The sequence below is a fragment of the Sturnus vulgaris genome, chromosome 2 (genome assembly GCF_052056855.1).
Source record: "Sturnus vulgaris isolate bStuVul1 chromosome 2, bStuVul1.hap1, whole genome shotgun sequence".
Taxonomy (NCBI): Eukaryota; Metazoa; Chordata; class Aves; order Passeriformes; family Sturnidae; genus Sturnus; species Sturnus vulgaris.
Genome location: NC_142244.1, coordinates 7,255,239 through 7,268,653, shown reverse-complemented (window position 1 = coordinate 7,268,653; position 13,415 = coordinate 7,255,239). Strand labels below are relative to the sequence as shown.

The 13,415-nt window shown below is 41.4% G+C and overlaps 2 protein-coding genes across 8 annotated transcripts in view; one reads left to right on the top strand and one right to left on the bottom strand.

Moving 5' to 3' along the window:
• Positions 1–2,177: 2,177 nt before the first annotated feature.
• ATP5PF (ATP synthase peripheral stalk subunit F6) lies at positions 2,178–5,500 on the bottom strand. 6 transcript variants are annotated; one of them, XM_088157757.1, is made up of 4 exons: positions 5,362–5,500; positions 4,606–4,788; positions 3,236–3,360; positions 2,178–2,301 (listed from the first exon to the last, which is right to left on the bottom strand). In XM_088157757.1, exons 2-4 carry the CDS (start codon positions 4,773–4,775, stop codon positions 2,273–2,275), a joined length of 324 nt encoding a protein of 107 aa, XP_088013883.1. In that variant the 5' UTR covers positions 4,776–4,788; positions 5,362–5,500; the 3' UTR covers positions 2,178–2,272. The 6 variants fall into 6 exon arrangements, with proteins under 6 accessions (XP_088013883.1, XP_088013882.1, XP_088013881.1 ...); XM_088157756.1 differs by having other exon boundaries at positions 4,606–4,785; XM_088157755.1 differs by having other exon boundaries at positions 4,606–4,785; positions 5,289–5,470.
• The window catches only part of GABPA (GA binding protein transcription factor subunit alpha), a 26,016-nt gene continuing 18,101 nt past the window's right edge, over positions 5,501–13,415 (top strand). The window contains exons 1-5 of one of the 2 annotated variants that reach the window (XM_088157749.1): positions 5,501–5,668; positions 8,597–8,640; positions 9,460–9,560; positions 11,864–12,008; positions 12,889–12,973. In XM_088157749.1, coding sequence (XP_088013875.1) covers positions 9,484–9,560; positions 11,864–12,008; positions 12,889–12,973 — 307 coding nt within the window. In that variant the 5' untranslated portion in view covers positions 5,501–5,668; positions 8,597–8,640; positions 9,460–9,483. Of the gene's footprint in view, positions 5,669–8,086; positions 8,210–8,596; positions 8,641–9,459; positions 9,561–11,863; positions 12,009–12,888; positions 12,974–13,415 lie in introns of those variants that run through there. The other variant, XM_088157750.1, reaches the window with a different exon arrangement.

The following is a 13,415-nucleotide window of genomic DNA, read 5'->3' as shown; positions in this document are numbered from 1 at the left end:
AGAAGAGTCTGGGTTATTCCTGCCTTGGGCAAAGGCAAACTCATCTGTGGGATTGTTCTTGCACAAGGACCTGGGAACACTTGGTAAGATGGGAGGATGGACGAGTGGTTTGTGCAGAGTGGATTTGAATAGCCAGTGAATTGTGTGATGTTAATTGCTGTATAATGCTGTGTATTAGCACTTCTATGTCAGCTGTGTGCCCACCATTGTACCAGGCACCTCATGGTGCCTGTCTCCACCCCTCCAGCTTTGGGGATCTGGACCCCACTCCCCTCCAACTGGCACAATAAGAATGAACTTTGATGTAACTGGACAAGCAGAGCAATGACGGAATCAGAACTGGTTTCAACATGCAACAATCCAAAACCAGACACCCTCTTTCCTGCTCTGAAAGACTCTTTGTGACAGCCATAAGTTCTGATTATCATAAGCCAAGTCATGGACTAAATGAATTCAGTAGACTTCTATGGGGATTGTCAGAGATAAAGGAACTGGCATCTGTGTGTGCATCTATAAAAGGACAGGAAAGGTGGTGGTGTATCAGAAAGCGTGGCTCTGGCATGACATAAATGATATGGAATAAGCAGTTGATACTTTCCGGGTTTCAGCTGGGAGTTAATTTTCTTCCTAGTAGCTGACACAGAGCTGTTTTTTTAAATTAGTAATTTTTTTAAAATTAGTAATTTTTTTAAAATTAGTATGAGAATAATGTCAATACACACTAATGTTTCAGTTGTTGCTCAGCAGTACTTACCTGAGTCAGACTTTTCAGTGTCTGATGCTCTGCCAGTGAGGTGCTCAGGCCATGAGGGAACAGGGCCAGGACCCCAACCTAAACTGGCCAAAGGGATATATAACATCATACCTAGTATATAAACTGGGGAAGTTGGCTGGGAGGGACCATTTGCTGCTGGGGAACAGGCTGGGCATCAGTCTGCAAGCAGTGATGAGCACTTGTTCTGTGCATCACTTGTGCTTCTCAGGTTCTCTCTCTCTCCTTCCCTTATTATTACTTTGGTTCAATTATTTAACTGCTTTATCTCAACCCATGAGTTTTATTTCCAATTCCTTTTGCTACAGTAGGGGGAGGGGACATGGAATGAGCCAGAGGCTATGGGATGCTTAGTTGCCAGCTGGGGTTAAACCAAACACCAAGGGATCTTTTGACCTCTGCTCTGTAAATATTGTTTCCATGTGTTACATGCTCAAAGTAGAAACTGCCAATATTCAGTCAACCTAGCTGTAATGGCCTTTCAAAAAAAAACAACCCCCAAAAAAACTTAAAAGACAAAGTAACTTGTATATTCAATTTAGTTATGTGAAAGCTTCTCCTTTTGTTTTTCTGTACATGCAGCAATACAAGATTCACTCTTGCAGCTTAGAACAATGTACTCAAATAACCTTCATAGATGACCTCACTACTTGTGTCTCAGCCGTTGTCAGGGGCTCAATTTCTCCTGCAATTGTGATTTACTAGGACTTAAGAGATGATTTTGGCAAATCTGATACAATTTCAAGGTGTGTAGCTGTGCAGAAGTATGCTGACTATGCCGAAAAAATAAATCTTCCTGCAATTAAGGCTCAAGCAGCATTTTAGTGTTTAATGTGGAAGTCTCTCTCTGTAGACTGCATATATAGTTTCATTCTGAAGAAAAATCATGTCAATACAATTCAAACTGTATTATGTAGACTCTAACTGTCGAAGCGTTTATGTAGTTTCTCAGATAATTATTATTATAAATAAACAGCTCCTCAGATGCTGAAGTGTTTGTGTCAATAGCTGAGAAATTCACACCTTACAACCTCTTTGGCAGATTTCTGTTTCTTCTGGAAGATTAATTTCATCACCTTTGTGTTCATTGATGCAGTGTAGAATTAGTGCATTTGTGCCCATGCTTTTGGCTGTGCAGCTCCATCACTACTGTAGGGCTTTGCTACAGGCTTAAGGCTCAAGGCTCATGAAGTTTTTTTTCTGAAGCTTTTTGGATAAACTTAACAGAACAAATAGTTCCTTCCTGTATATCATTACGAGTGTTATAATATCTAAGCATTAAAACACAGCACACAAAGGAATTCTGCAGCTAACATTGAGCAGCACTACTCAGCTGCCTCTGCCATGTCAGAGTTGATCACGGCTAGCTACCCTCACCATGCAGTTAAGAGCTTCTTCACACCACTGAAATCAAACTGAAGCATTTATTAAATTACAACTGGTGCAATGTTCAGCAACTCCATGGCTGTACACTTCTGTTCAGTCTACAAGCTGCAGAGATCACTTCGTAGTCTCCTCAAACTTGGGCTCTACAGGAGGAACAGGAGAGAGGAAATTCCTATTAAAATTATTCTTATCTTTATTTCATCTTCAAATACCACAATTAATTTGTAATTCAAAGAAAACTACAATGTTGGCAAGCTAAAGCAGTGCATTGCAGTCTACACCCCCACTTACTGATAAAATGTGTGCAGCAGTAAACAGTAACTAGGCTGGAGACAGGTCTTTTTCACCTTGTGGGAGTTATGTATAAAGGCTAAGCCTCAGAGATATTCTTGCCAAAACGTTTTCAGGTGTGTTCCTACTCTAAATTACAACTCTGAGACAGTTCATCAGAACTACAAGTTGTTGATTATGGCTGCTTGGCCTTGGTTGGCTGCCAGATACCTGCCAAGCCTCATGCTGTCTCTACTTTCCATTCCATGCTAAAACAAACTTAGAGCAGTTAAACAGAAGTCATATCCAAATAGCTGAAGAAAAAGGTTTAATATAATTTAGCCACAAAATACTCATAAGTAAGAAAGTTAAGTCCTATGTTCATTTTCAGAAATCAGTGGCTTTCCAGAGGAGCTTACAAAAGCAAAAAAGTCACAGTTTGGATGATAAGACTAACTGATACATTATAGTCTGCTGATCTCTTTGGTAAGGTGAGAAAAATACAGACCCTAGGCTATTTCTGTTTGAGCTCTTTCTTTAGGGTGTCTGAAGGACAATTAAGATGGCCTAATATGACTGCAAGTTTTGTTAATCATTAGTATAAGGAAGACCTCTGCTAGAAAAGGCAAACAATCAAAATAGGAATCACATGGAAACAGATGTTAACTGTGCAAAAGCATAAGATTCCCAGAGGGCATTTTACACAAAATTAATGGTACAAATATAAACTGAAGGGGAATTTAAAAAAAACCTGTGAGTGAACATGTCTCTACTTGCAATTAGAATTCAGTAAGATTGTTAACTCACCCTCAAATTTAAATTCTGGAAACTTTGTGAGATCTCCCTCACCATACGCCCGCTGGAGTCTTGCAAGGGATTCATTAAGGTCTTTTTGAAATTCGGGTCCTGCATCAACAGGCCCTCCAGCTTGCCTAATAAACATTAATAAAAGTTGTAATTAAGAACTCAGTTCTAACATTTAACATGGAAAATTCTACATTTTCAAGCCCATTTACGAATTAAAACCTTTTCAACAACCAACCAAAGGAAATAGCTTAAAATATTTGCCAAACTCAAAATATGACACCTTAGTCCTTACCTTACACACAAACAAGATTCTCAGGGTAAAGGTTTTCTGCTATCAGTGATGATAATGCAACTATCAGGGATGAAAATCCAAGCCTTTTGAGACAGAAGGTGGTCTTATGAGGCAAAAACACTGATGAGTATGGGACTCTCAGGGCTTTTAATTTTCTTTGTCCCAGGTGTGAATTCCTAACAAAATTGTGATTTGCACCTCTTCTATCTCTGATTTAGTTATCTCAATTAGTAAACCTTAACTGTTCTTGCCAAGAGAACACATTTTGAATGCTAAAGAAGCGAAAAACACCACAACAGGAGCTTCTTGGGATTCAAACATCAGATAACTAAAATAGTAACTCTTTGGATTGTTAGCACTCAGTTGTAAGAGCACAGGCTCCGTGCTTAGAATCGGTAAAACCTCCAAACATCTGCCTCCTATACCTCCCACAGATGGGTTTGTAGGTAAGGATACACACATCTTCCACCAGTAGAGCTAAGAAGCATCTTATTCCTTCCCAGGAATATTTCCCAGTAAGTTACACAGAATTACTAGTTTTAGTTTCCTGGACAGTAGTTCTTTCAAATATTACAAGACTCTAAGATTCCATATGAGGGAACGGCTTATTAACTGAAGATCCTAAATGAACCATTTAATAATTCCATTAATTCTCAATTGCTTTTGGAGGCTATCTCCATTCGGCTTCTGGAAAGAAAATTACAAAATAACTGTTTTCCCCGGTCAAAAGAAAAACAAAAAGAAAGACAGGGTTTGTTTGGCTTTTTTTCCCCCTTATTTACAGAGCATGTAGATGGAAAAAAAAATAACATTCACGTAGTGTGCAAAAGAACTTAACTGTGTGCCTTAACTGCTCAAGAAGAATGACATCAGATTTTTTCTTTTTTAAGGGAAAAAAATGATATTTTTAAATAGATATGCAAGAAATAGCTTTCCCACTAGCGAAACCATCACTGAGTGTTGCAGGAAAGCACACCTTAAATATTTACAGACCAGCCTACAAAACTATCAAACTGTCAAAAACAGGTTTTCCCCTTTTGCCATCAGCTCCCTCCTTAAGACAAATTCCTTTACTTACTTGCTCTTCGTGTTGTACTCTCTGATCTTATCCAAGAAGAGCTTCTGAACCGGGTCGAGTTCTTTTGTCTTGTTGAAGACAATGGCAGAGAGCCCGATGTTCCTGCGCACGTGAAGGGACACAGCGGCGCGGAACAGGGAGGAAAACCTCAAGATCTGCCGCAGGATCATGATGGCACCGCTGCTTTAACCATTAATAAAACATCAAAGCAGGAATAAAGAATTAGTCACAGCGATGTAATAAATGCATTTTAAAAAGCAGAGGAAAAAAATAGCTTGGAGCTGAAATCATAAAGTATTTAAAAGATATTTACTTTATTAAGATATTACTAAGATAGATCCCTAAAGAAGAAAGAAAAATGTACTTTGGAGCTGAACTTTAAAGCAGAGAGGTATTCAAAGGTTATTTAAAAGAGAATGGGGGGGAGGGGAAATGACAGCCGTCATTGAACCCAGGGCACCGTGATCCCACGGGCGGTACAGAGCCGCGACAGAACAACCCACACAAACAGTGAAATCCGCTTTTCGCCTTGTTTAAGTAGAAAAAAAGGTGACAATTTCAACCCAGCAAAGCTCCCTAGAGTCACCTTGGCACGGCCCCGCCGCCCTCGCGGTGCGCGCCGGGAACCACCACCCCAGCCCCCCCGTCCCGCGCACACCCGGGGCTCCCCCATCCCCACACACCGTCCGGACCCCGCTCAGCGCCCGCCGGGATCTGGAGTAGCGCGGGAAGACCCCGGGACTGCGCAGCACCCACCGTGCCCGCACTCAGCCACCTCCAAGCGAGGGGAAGCGCCTCTGGGCCTTCCGGAGCCGCGGGGACCGCTGGGAGCCGTAGTTCCCGCGCGGGGGCCGCTGGGAGCCGTAGTTCGTGCGGGGGCGCGGCGGTGTCGCGCGCTTTCCCCGCGCTGGGCCTGCGCGCCGCCCGGAGCCTGGCGCAGCCCGCTCCTGGACCCGCTCCCGGAGCCGGTCCTGGACCCGGAGCTGGGGCAGTTCCCGGACGCGGACGGACGGTGGGACGTGTCGGTGCGGCGGGCGGACGGACGGACGGACAGTGGCGGCGGGTGAGCGCGGCCCGGCCCGTGTTTTGTTTCCGTTTCTCCCCCGGCGGCTCCGCGGTCCTATTTCCGTTTCGGGTTCAAACAACGACGCGGAGGCGCCGCGGGAAGCGGGGCCCACGGGAAGGAGGCGCCTCGGCGGTGGCGGGGAAGGGCCCCCGGGATCAAGGATGCAGTGCTCCCGCCGCGGGGCTGGCGAGGCCTCCCCGGCGCGTGGAAACTTATCCCCGCTTGTAGAAACCCAGTTTTGGGTGAAAACGTAACAGGATGTGGCGTCTTGTGCTTCTCCCCTCGAGTGATGTGTCCAGTCCTGGGCCTCTCTTTCCGAGGAGGACACAGAGGGGCTGGAGCGAGTCGAGAGCAAGGCAGCGGAGCTGGGGAAGGGTCTGGAGCACAAGTGATGAGGAGGAGCTGGGGGGACTCATCCCGGGAAAAGAAGGCCCGGGATGGACCCTGTTTCTCTTTACAATTCCTAGACAGGAGGTTGCAGCCAGGTGGGGGTCAGGCTCTGCTCCTCCGCAACCCGGTAATAAGAGTCTTAAGCTGTGCCACGGGAGGTTTCGTTTGGATGATTAGACACAGGACTAGGCAGCCCAGGGAGGTAGTGGAATCACAGTACCTGGAGAAGTTAAAGGAAAGAGTGGATGTGGCACTAGTTCCATGGTCTAGTTGAAGTGGTGTTCAGTCATGATGATCTCGAAGGTCTTTTCCAACCTAATTGATCCCATGATCTTGCATAGTTTGCTTCCTAATGCTTGGCCAGGTGCTGCACAGCCACAGCTCCTAGTTTCATTGTATTTTCTCACTTCAAGCTGTGAATAGGGAAGATAATCACATCAAATCTGGTGTGACTTATCCCCACCCTGTTCAGTGCTTCGCTATCTCCATCATAAAACTGAACTGACTAATGAGTTGTAAAAGCTAATCTGTAAAGGACAGGTTATCTGCTTTGTTATCTGCTTCGTGTTAGTATTCATAGTTTGGATAAAACTGATGGATAGAAACCATGTGCTGCACACACCAGAGCTTCTCTGGGGCACGGCTAACTCCAGTGACTGGGCTTCAGTATCAGCTGATTATGTCTATGAGCTCCAGAACTGGACCCCATTTCACAATTACCTGGGGAGATGGTGAGATAGCAAACATAATTCTACTCAGAGAGTTTGTGCCCATTTCACAGTGGGCTCATTCCTTAATTAACTCCTTGTGTTCTAAGGAAAAGATAGATCCTAATCAGAACAAAGGAACTACTCTCCTTACTGTAAAAGATACTGGAGTAGCACTGGACTGTCACACAAGGGGAAAAGGCTCTGTTGGCAGGTGCCTTCTTGTATGTTAGAGGAGGTCAGATTTCTTCTTGGCTAACAGGTAAATCTTAGGGCTTGTTAGGTTGAAGGAAAAAGTAGAAACAAGCAGAAATCAGTAGGCTGAACCTTAACAGGAATCGACCACAGTTTTTATGCTCCTTTGTACAAATGCTGCTGTTTCAGTGTTCCTGTCACATGAGCCCTCCAGGCAAGCCAGTCTCTTTGAGCATTCTTGTCTCTCAGTAGCCTTCAGGGAAGGGTCAGGCAGCTCAGTCCCATCTGAGCCTATGTTCACTTTCAAACTCTGCATCATCCTGTAGGAACAAACTGCTAGACTTCGTGTGAAATATTTATATAATAAAAAGTCTCTTTATGATAGTGTAGGGAAGACTGAATAGTTTTCCCCTTTAGGCTTCTATGAACTTTAATGAGTTTATGTGTTTACATTATGCTGTTATTCTTTATACCCATCTCCCTTCTTTGTATCTGTGCTCAGCAGAACCATCTTTCTTCCTCTTTGTGTACCTGCTCTTTGTGCCTGGCTTCATCTTTTCTGCCCCTCCAGGAATCCGAAAATATAGCAAAGCCTGAGAGATTCAACCACGAACTATTTTTGAAGAGGCTGTGAACAGTTACTAGTCCAGCTGCCAGTTTGGAGTCCAATCCATAGGGACTTTTAAATGCCTTATCTAATTCCATAGTGTTACTATGGGCAGTAATATTTTCTCACTCTGCATCACTGCATTTTGGAATATTTTCTGCCAGAAATCTATCAGGGTGGTGCGTTCTTTCTGTCAGTTTGCCCTATTTTCTCAGTGAATAACATGAATATGTCAAAGAACAGAAATACCAGCCTAGCCCCTTTGTGACCTTACTGGTAAACTCCCTTCATCACAAAAAAAAAAAAAGAAAAAAAGACAGTTTACCTTTGTTTTGTGTTTTTAATCTGATTGCTTATAAGGAAAGACATTCACCCCTTTTTTAATCACAGCAGTTTGCTTCTTTGGGAGTTTTCAGTAAGAGACATTGCTCAAATCTTGGTTTTGAAATATTTTTTAACAGTCCGATAGATCACCTGTAACCATGCGGGTGTCAGTGCATTCAGATATTTTAGCCTTTCTGCATTCTTCAGAAGCTGTGTTTCAGTCTTTCCCTTTTAGGCAAGATTATGTGATACAGGAATTGGAGTCCTGGAGCCCTATTCAGTGGAGATTTTCATGGAGCCAGATTTGTGAATGAGGTCTGTGTTTGCTTCTAGTGGTGAGATATTGATAAGGTGATTTTTTACTTCCTAACCTTGGTAGCTTCTTACAGAATGAACCACGTGCAGCACTTGATTTATTCACAACTGGTCTTACAAAATAGTTTTTGGAGGAGATGATGAGTAGTTTGAATTTCTTTAGACAGTTTATGTAGCAGCTGTAAAACATAGTTGGCTGCTATTACTTCTGAGAAGTTCTAAAGATTAATACATATCCTTATTATCTTGTCTCCAGTAGATACTCGAACTAACAGTTGGGTTTGACATAGAGTAGTACCTGGGAAAGGATAATTCCAGGATGGAAATCTTGGTGACCTCTTCTATTTTGGATGTGTAAATAATACTCATCTTTTGCTTTTTCTCCAGGGTTTTTTTTTTCCTCTGTACTTCTGCTTCCTGCTTCTTTTACTGTGAGTTCATGATGTTATTTATTGTAAACTGTTAATATAATTGGGCCTGGTTTTTATCATATGTATTTCATATATGATGTATGTGCTAGTTAGTGAAAAACAGTAATACCAGACATACTGTGTCTTTACAGACCAAATGCTGTAATTCTTTGTTTCCTGCTTATGTTCCCAACAGACTCCAGAGTTCTATATGAATGAAAATCTGCAGTGTTAGTGAAAATGTCATCACAGAATGGCTTTTCCTTTCATTACCAACATCCTGCTTTAGTTTGGGACTTCACAAGATACATTTATTCTGCTCATGTCATCAACCATTCACCTGTGGGAGGCATGGGTGGAAAAATGAGATAGTCAACAAACACTTAGTTGTTGACTTTATTTATCTATGAAGAAATAATGGACCTTCTCCCTACCTGCCTTCTTCAGCATTTCATGTAAAATGCTGCTTAAATTTATAAATTTCTACAGCCATGCTAGGAAGGTAGTTTGAATTTTCAGATGTGCTTTGCTGTAGGTGGCCTGTGGCAATAGCAAAAAAAAAAAAATCCATAAATTTGGGTGCCTCCAAGAGAATCAGGCTTTGGGCTCTGTGCAAATATATTAATAATCCCATGTTTGCTTCTAGAACATTTGTTTGAGGACAGGTATAGTAATATCTTTTGTGAAATCTGTATTAGCTTTTGGATTTGTTTTTTAGATGAATTCTTGGCTTTAAAAGGCTATTCTGGTATTTGATTTAAAATATCTGTGATATGACACAAAACATTGTCTAGTCTTGTTGGTCTGTGACTTACAGAAAAAATTCCTTTCTGTTCATAGCACTGTTCTTAAGACATTGCAGCCATGACTAAGAGAGAGGCAGAGGAGTTGATAGAAATTGAAATTGATGGAACTGAGAAACAGGAATGCACTGAAGAAAGGTATGTATGGTCTTTGCTTTTGGGGATCCTTTGGCAGCAATTAATTAGCTAATAAGTTTTTCTGTTTCTTAGCTAATTAAATGGCAATTTTCCAGAAGTTAAAATGTAGCCACTGTGGGAAATCAGTATAGTGCTGTTGTGTTCCTCAACCTTTGTTATCTAAATCCCAAACTATTGTGGTTATCTCTTGCTACGTTATTAGTGCTTTACTTTTCCTATTTTAATGTCTGTAGTAGTATGTCTGTGTGCATGTTGCAAACCTTTCAGCTTCAGTGGATCCATCTATAACTGGGATGGACCTTTCTGCATCTCCAGTCCTTTGCTTTACAGTTACATGGGATTTATACAGGATGATTTGTTTTTAACAGAGCAGAAATGGTTCTTGGTATCAACTATACTGTTGTTAGGACCATTGAAAACTGTACATACTGGGGTGAGATACCCTCTGATTTAATTACCTCAGCCTGGATTTTTAGTTTCCAATGCTTCCCTTCTAATTTTCACTAGTGTGTTTGGAAGCTCAGAGCATCAGTTAATGTGTAGGATAGTGTTGCAATCTGGTTTATGCACAGAAGAGCAAAGAAAACGAATTCTCAATGAATAAAACAGATCGAACCCCAAAACTTGATTAAAACCAAATGAGGTTGGATGTTGATACCAAAAAAATTGATATATTTTATTTAATACTAAAAGAGGTGAAGAGAAAGAAAGAAAGAAAGAAAGAAAAAAAGAAATAGAAAAAGAGGTGGGGAGCAGGGTCAGGGGGAGTTACCAGTATTAAGTAGAAGTATATCACCCTTCCAAGGGTCTCAATGGCGTCTTGTTGCTTCCCTCCATCTGGTCTCCTTGGTGGTGAGGATCCCTGCTGAAAAGCATAGAATCCCATGGATGAATATACATTTGGGCAGGTGGGCACACACAGGTACCTCCCTGGGGGGGCACGTTTGGCACTGTCCCTTGCAAGGCTGTGGATCTGTCACATCATGCAGTATCACATGCAGTGCTCTGGTGCAGGGTCTGGGGACCCCTTTGGTGGCCCAGGACACCCCCTCTGTTGTCCCTCACACAGATGTGCCCTTCCAGGGGTGGGAGGTCCCACAGCTGGGCCGGTCTGCCCAGTGGAGGATGGGTGTTCACTGCATCTGGCCAGAGGCTGTGCCACACACCCTAAACCTCTCCTCCTTCCCCCGTTTGGTGCAGGGATCTATGCAAGCCTGGCAGCAGAAACACCTGGGGCTGTGGCTTCCACCCCAAAGGTGTTGGGCTTAATCCTCTTGTGAATGTATTCTTTTCCTCCAGCCCAGACTTGGGTCACTTTATCTTATCTCTATTAATTTGCAGTCGAGGGCTTCAGTCAGGAGGCCTATTCAGGGTGTGATGGTCTTCCATGCAGCTCTTGTTCCCCCCTTTTGCTATAACAGATAAAAGTCCTTCATAAAGATGTTTAAGCCAAAAATCATAACATTTCAGTCTCTGATAGGTAGAAAACACTGAGGCTGGTTAGGTTAACTACTCTTTAAGAACCTGTTCTGGGGAACTGATTCAAAGCCACTTACTGGTTTCTTATTGTTCTAAGTTCTTTGTGTATTTTTACCACTTACAGACTAAATCTGTGTACATTCTGGTTTCCTTCTGTCTAAATGAAGAGAGCCCAACTGTGTAAGGTCATTGTTATGGGTCCCATAACGATGACATTTCCGAATGCCTGTGCCAATACTGTCATTGTTGTAGTGCAGGACAACCATGTCATTTGACTCAGTGCCTTCAAGGCTCCATGTTGCTGTACTTCCTTCTGGTTGTCCCTTTTATGTGTTAAGCTTGTTATTCTTGTGGTGACTGGTGAAAAGACGTGGAAAATTGCTATGTATGAGTGTGAGCATTTTTTCCTTCTATTTTCCCTGTCTGTTAAGTTTCTGTGTTTGCTTTTAACTTGAATATCTTTTAAATACAGTCTAGGCAAAGCAAATAAAATTAGTTTACTCTACATGCAAGTTAACAGTATATAATATGCTAACTATGGCTTACTCTCTTGAAAAAGGTGATCTGACTCTTGGTATTTACCTGGGCTTTTTAGTGGTGACAGGGTGAAAGAAGAGTTACACAACTGTAAAATTAATGAGAACCCAATTCAGTAATTGGCTCTCTGCTCAAATGAAGAGTGCTCATACTAATGCTGCATGATATTAAGATTTCAGAGTCAGTATTACTTTTTATCTAGTTTACTTCTAACTTTTATTAAGCTTTCCTATACCTGCTCTATTAACATGTAGATAATTATTTATTATATTAATTTCCTATTTAAGCATTGTCGAACAAACCTACACCACTGCAGAATTTGTGAGTCAGGCTATTGACATCAGTGAACCCATTGGAAATCTTAAGAAGTTGCTGGAACCCAGACTGCAGTGTTCCTTGGATGCACATGAGATTTGTCTGCAAGATATCCAGGTAAATTGAAACGTTATGAAAGATTTCACTTCATAATGGAGAAGTGTTTTACATACTTTTTCTCTTTTTTCCATTGTCTGCAGAATTCATGCTTCATGTGAAATATTAACTATAATTAAGAGTTTAATTTCATGTCAGGTTCATTAGCATAAGACCATTTAATATGTACACACTAGTTCAATATGAATACAATCAAAATATTCTTGGAGTTCCTGGTGTGAGGTTAAGAAACCACCTTGGAAGTGAAAGAAGGATGAGAGTGATGACCATACTATTTTGTCTTGAGGTAGCCCACATCATTTGTTGCTGCTGGAACTTCCATAAGTTTAATCTTGTTTTGAATCTAAATGAGAAGGTTTCTTTATTATTGAGGTATAGAGGTAGCAAAGCATTACTCAAGAAATCCCGCCCCCCCCCCCCCCCCGTTTTTACAGGCATTAGCACGTGCTGTACAGTATAACTGTTTTGCATTTCATTTAGCTGCATGTTTTATTTGAAGTTACAATCAGACATCTGTGGCTTTTCCAGAAACAACAGGAGAATATTGTTATAAATATAAGAATTTTTGTGAGGGTGTTAAAAATTCAGAGAAGGAACCGTAAATAGTTTTCAGGTGGTGAAAGTACCTCCCCACATTACGTTGCTTCTTTTAGGCCAAAAAATGTTCCTGTAGACAAAAATATCTTGAATAGAGTGGCAAGTTTCAAATATGATAAAATTTTCTCTGTTATGTACCATGTCTACACAGTACTAAAAATATTTGCACACTTCTTCAGAAAATTTGCCACAGGCACCAAATGTTTCTAAAGTTTAAAGGAGAATAAGTTGATTTTGACTATAAGACTAATACATATTTTTAATTTTTAATGCTTTTGTCAAGCTGGACCCAGATCGAAGCCTTTTTGATCAAGGAGTGAAAACAGATGGAACAGTGCAACTCAGTGTGCAAGTAATATCTAGACAAGGTAAGCAATTACATTTGTTGTACAGACAAACTGATATTGCAGGAATACTTGTGAGCAAACCTGATCTCCTATTCCTAACTGTAAAATTGAGAAAACCAGTGAATGGTCACAAAGCTTCAGAATGTCTTTTTTATTTGTACTGTAGTTCTAAGTAGTAAAATTAAAATAAATGTCATGGACTAATGCTACTTGAAATGTTTTTTTAAGGAATTTCATATAATTTTTATAAGTAACAAAAGCAAAGACAAATCCAGAACCCAAACAACTCCAGAACCCAAAAGTTACTCATGTCAGACCAGATATCGATGCAGGCAAAAGATTTTTGTGTAGGTAGGTGACAGTTTCATCCCTGTGGGGTGAGTGAGCTTGTGTGCTGTAGGAACAATTACATTTTGAAAGTACATTTTGGAATGTAGCTAACTGAAAATACTTATCAAGGTCC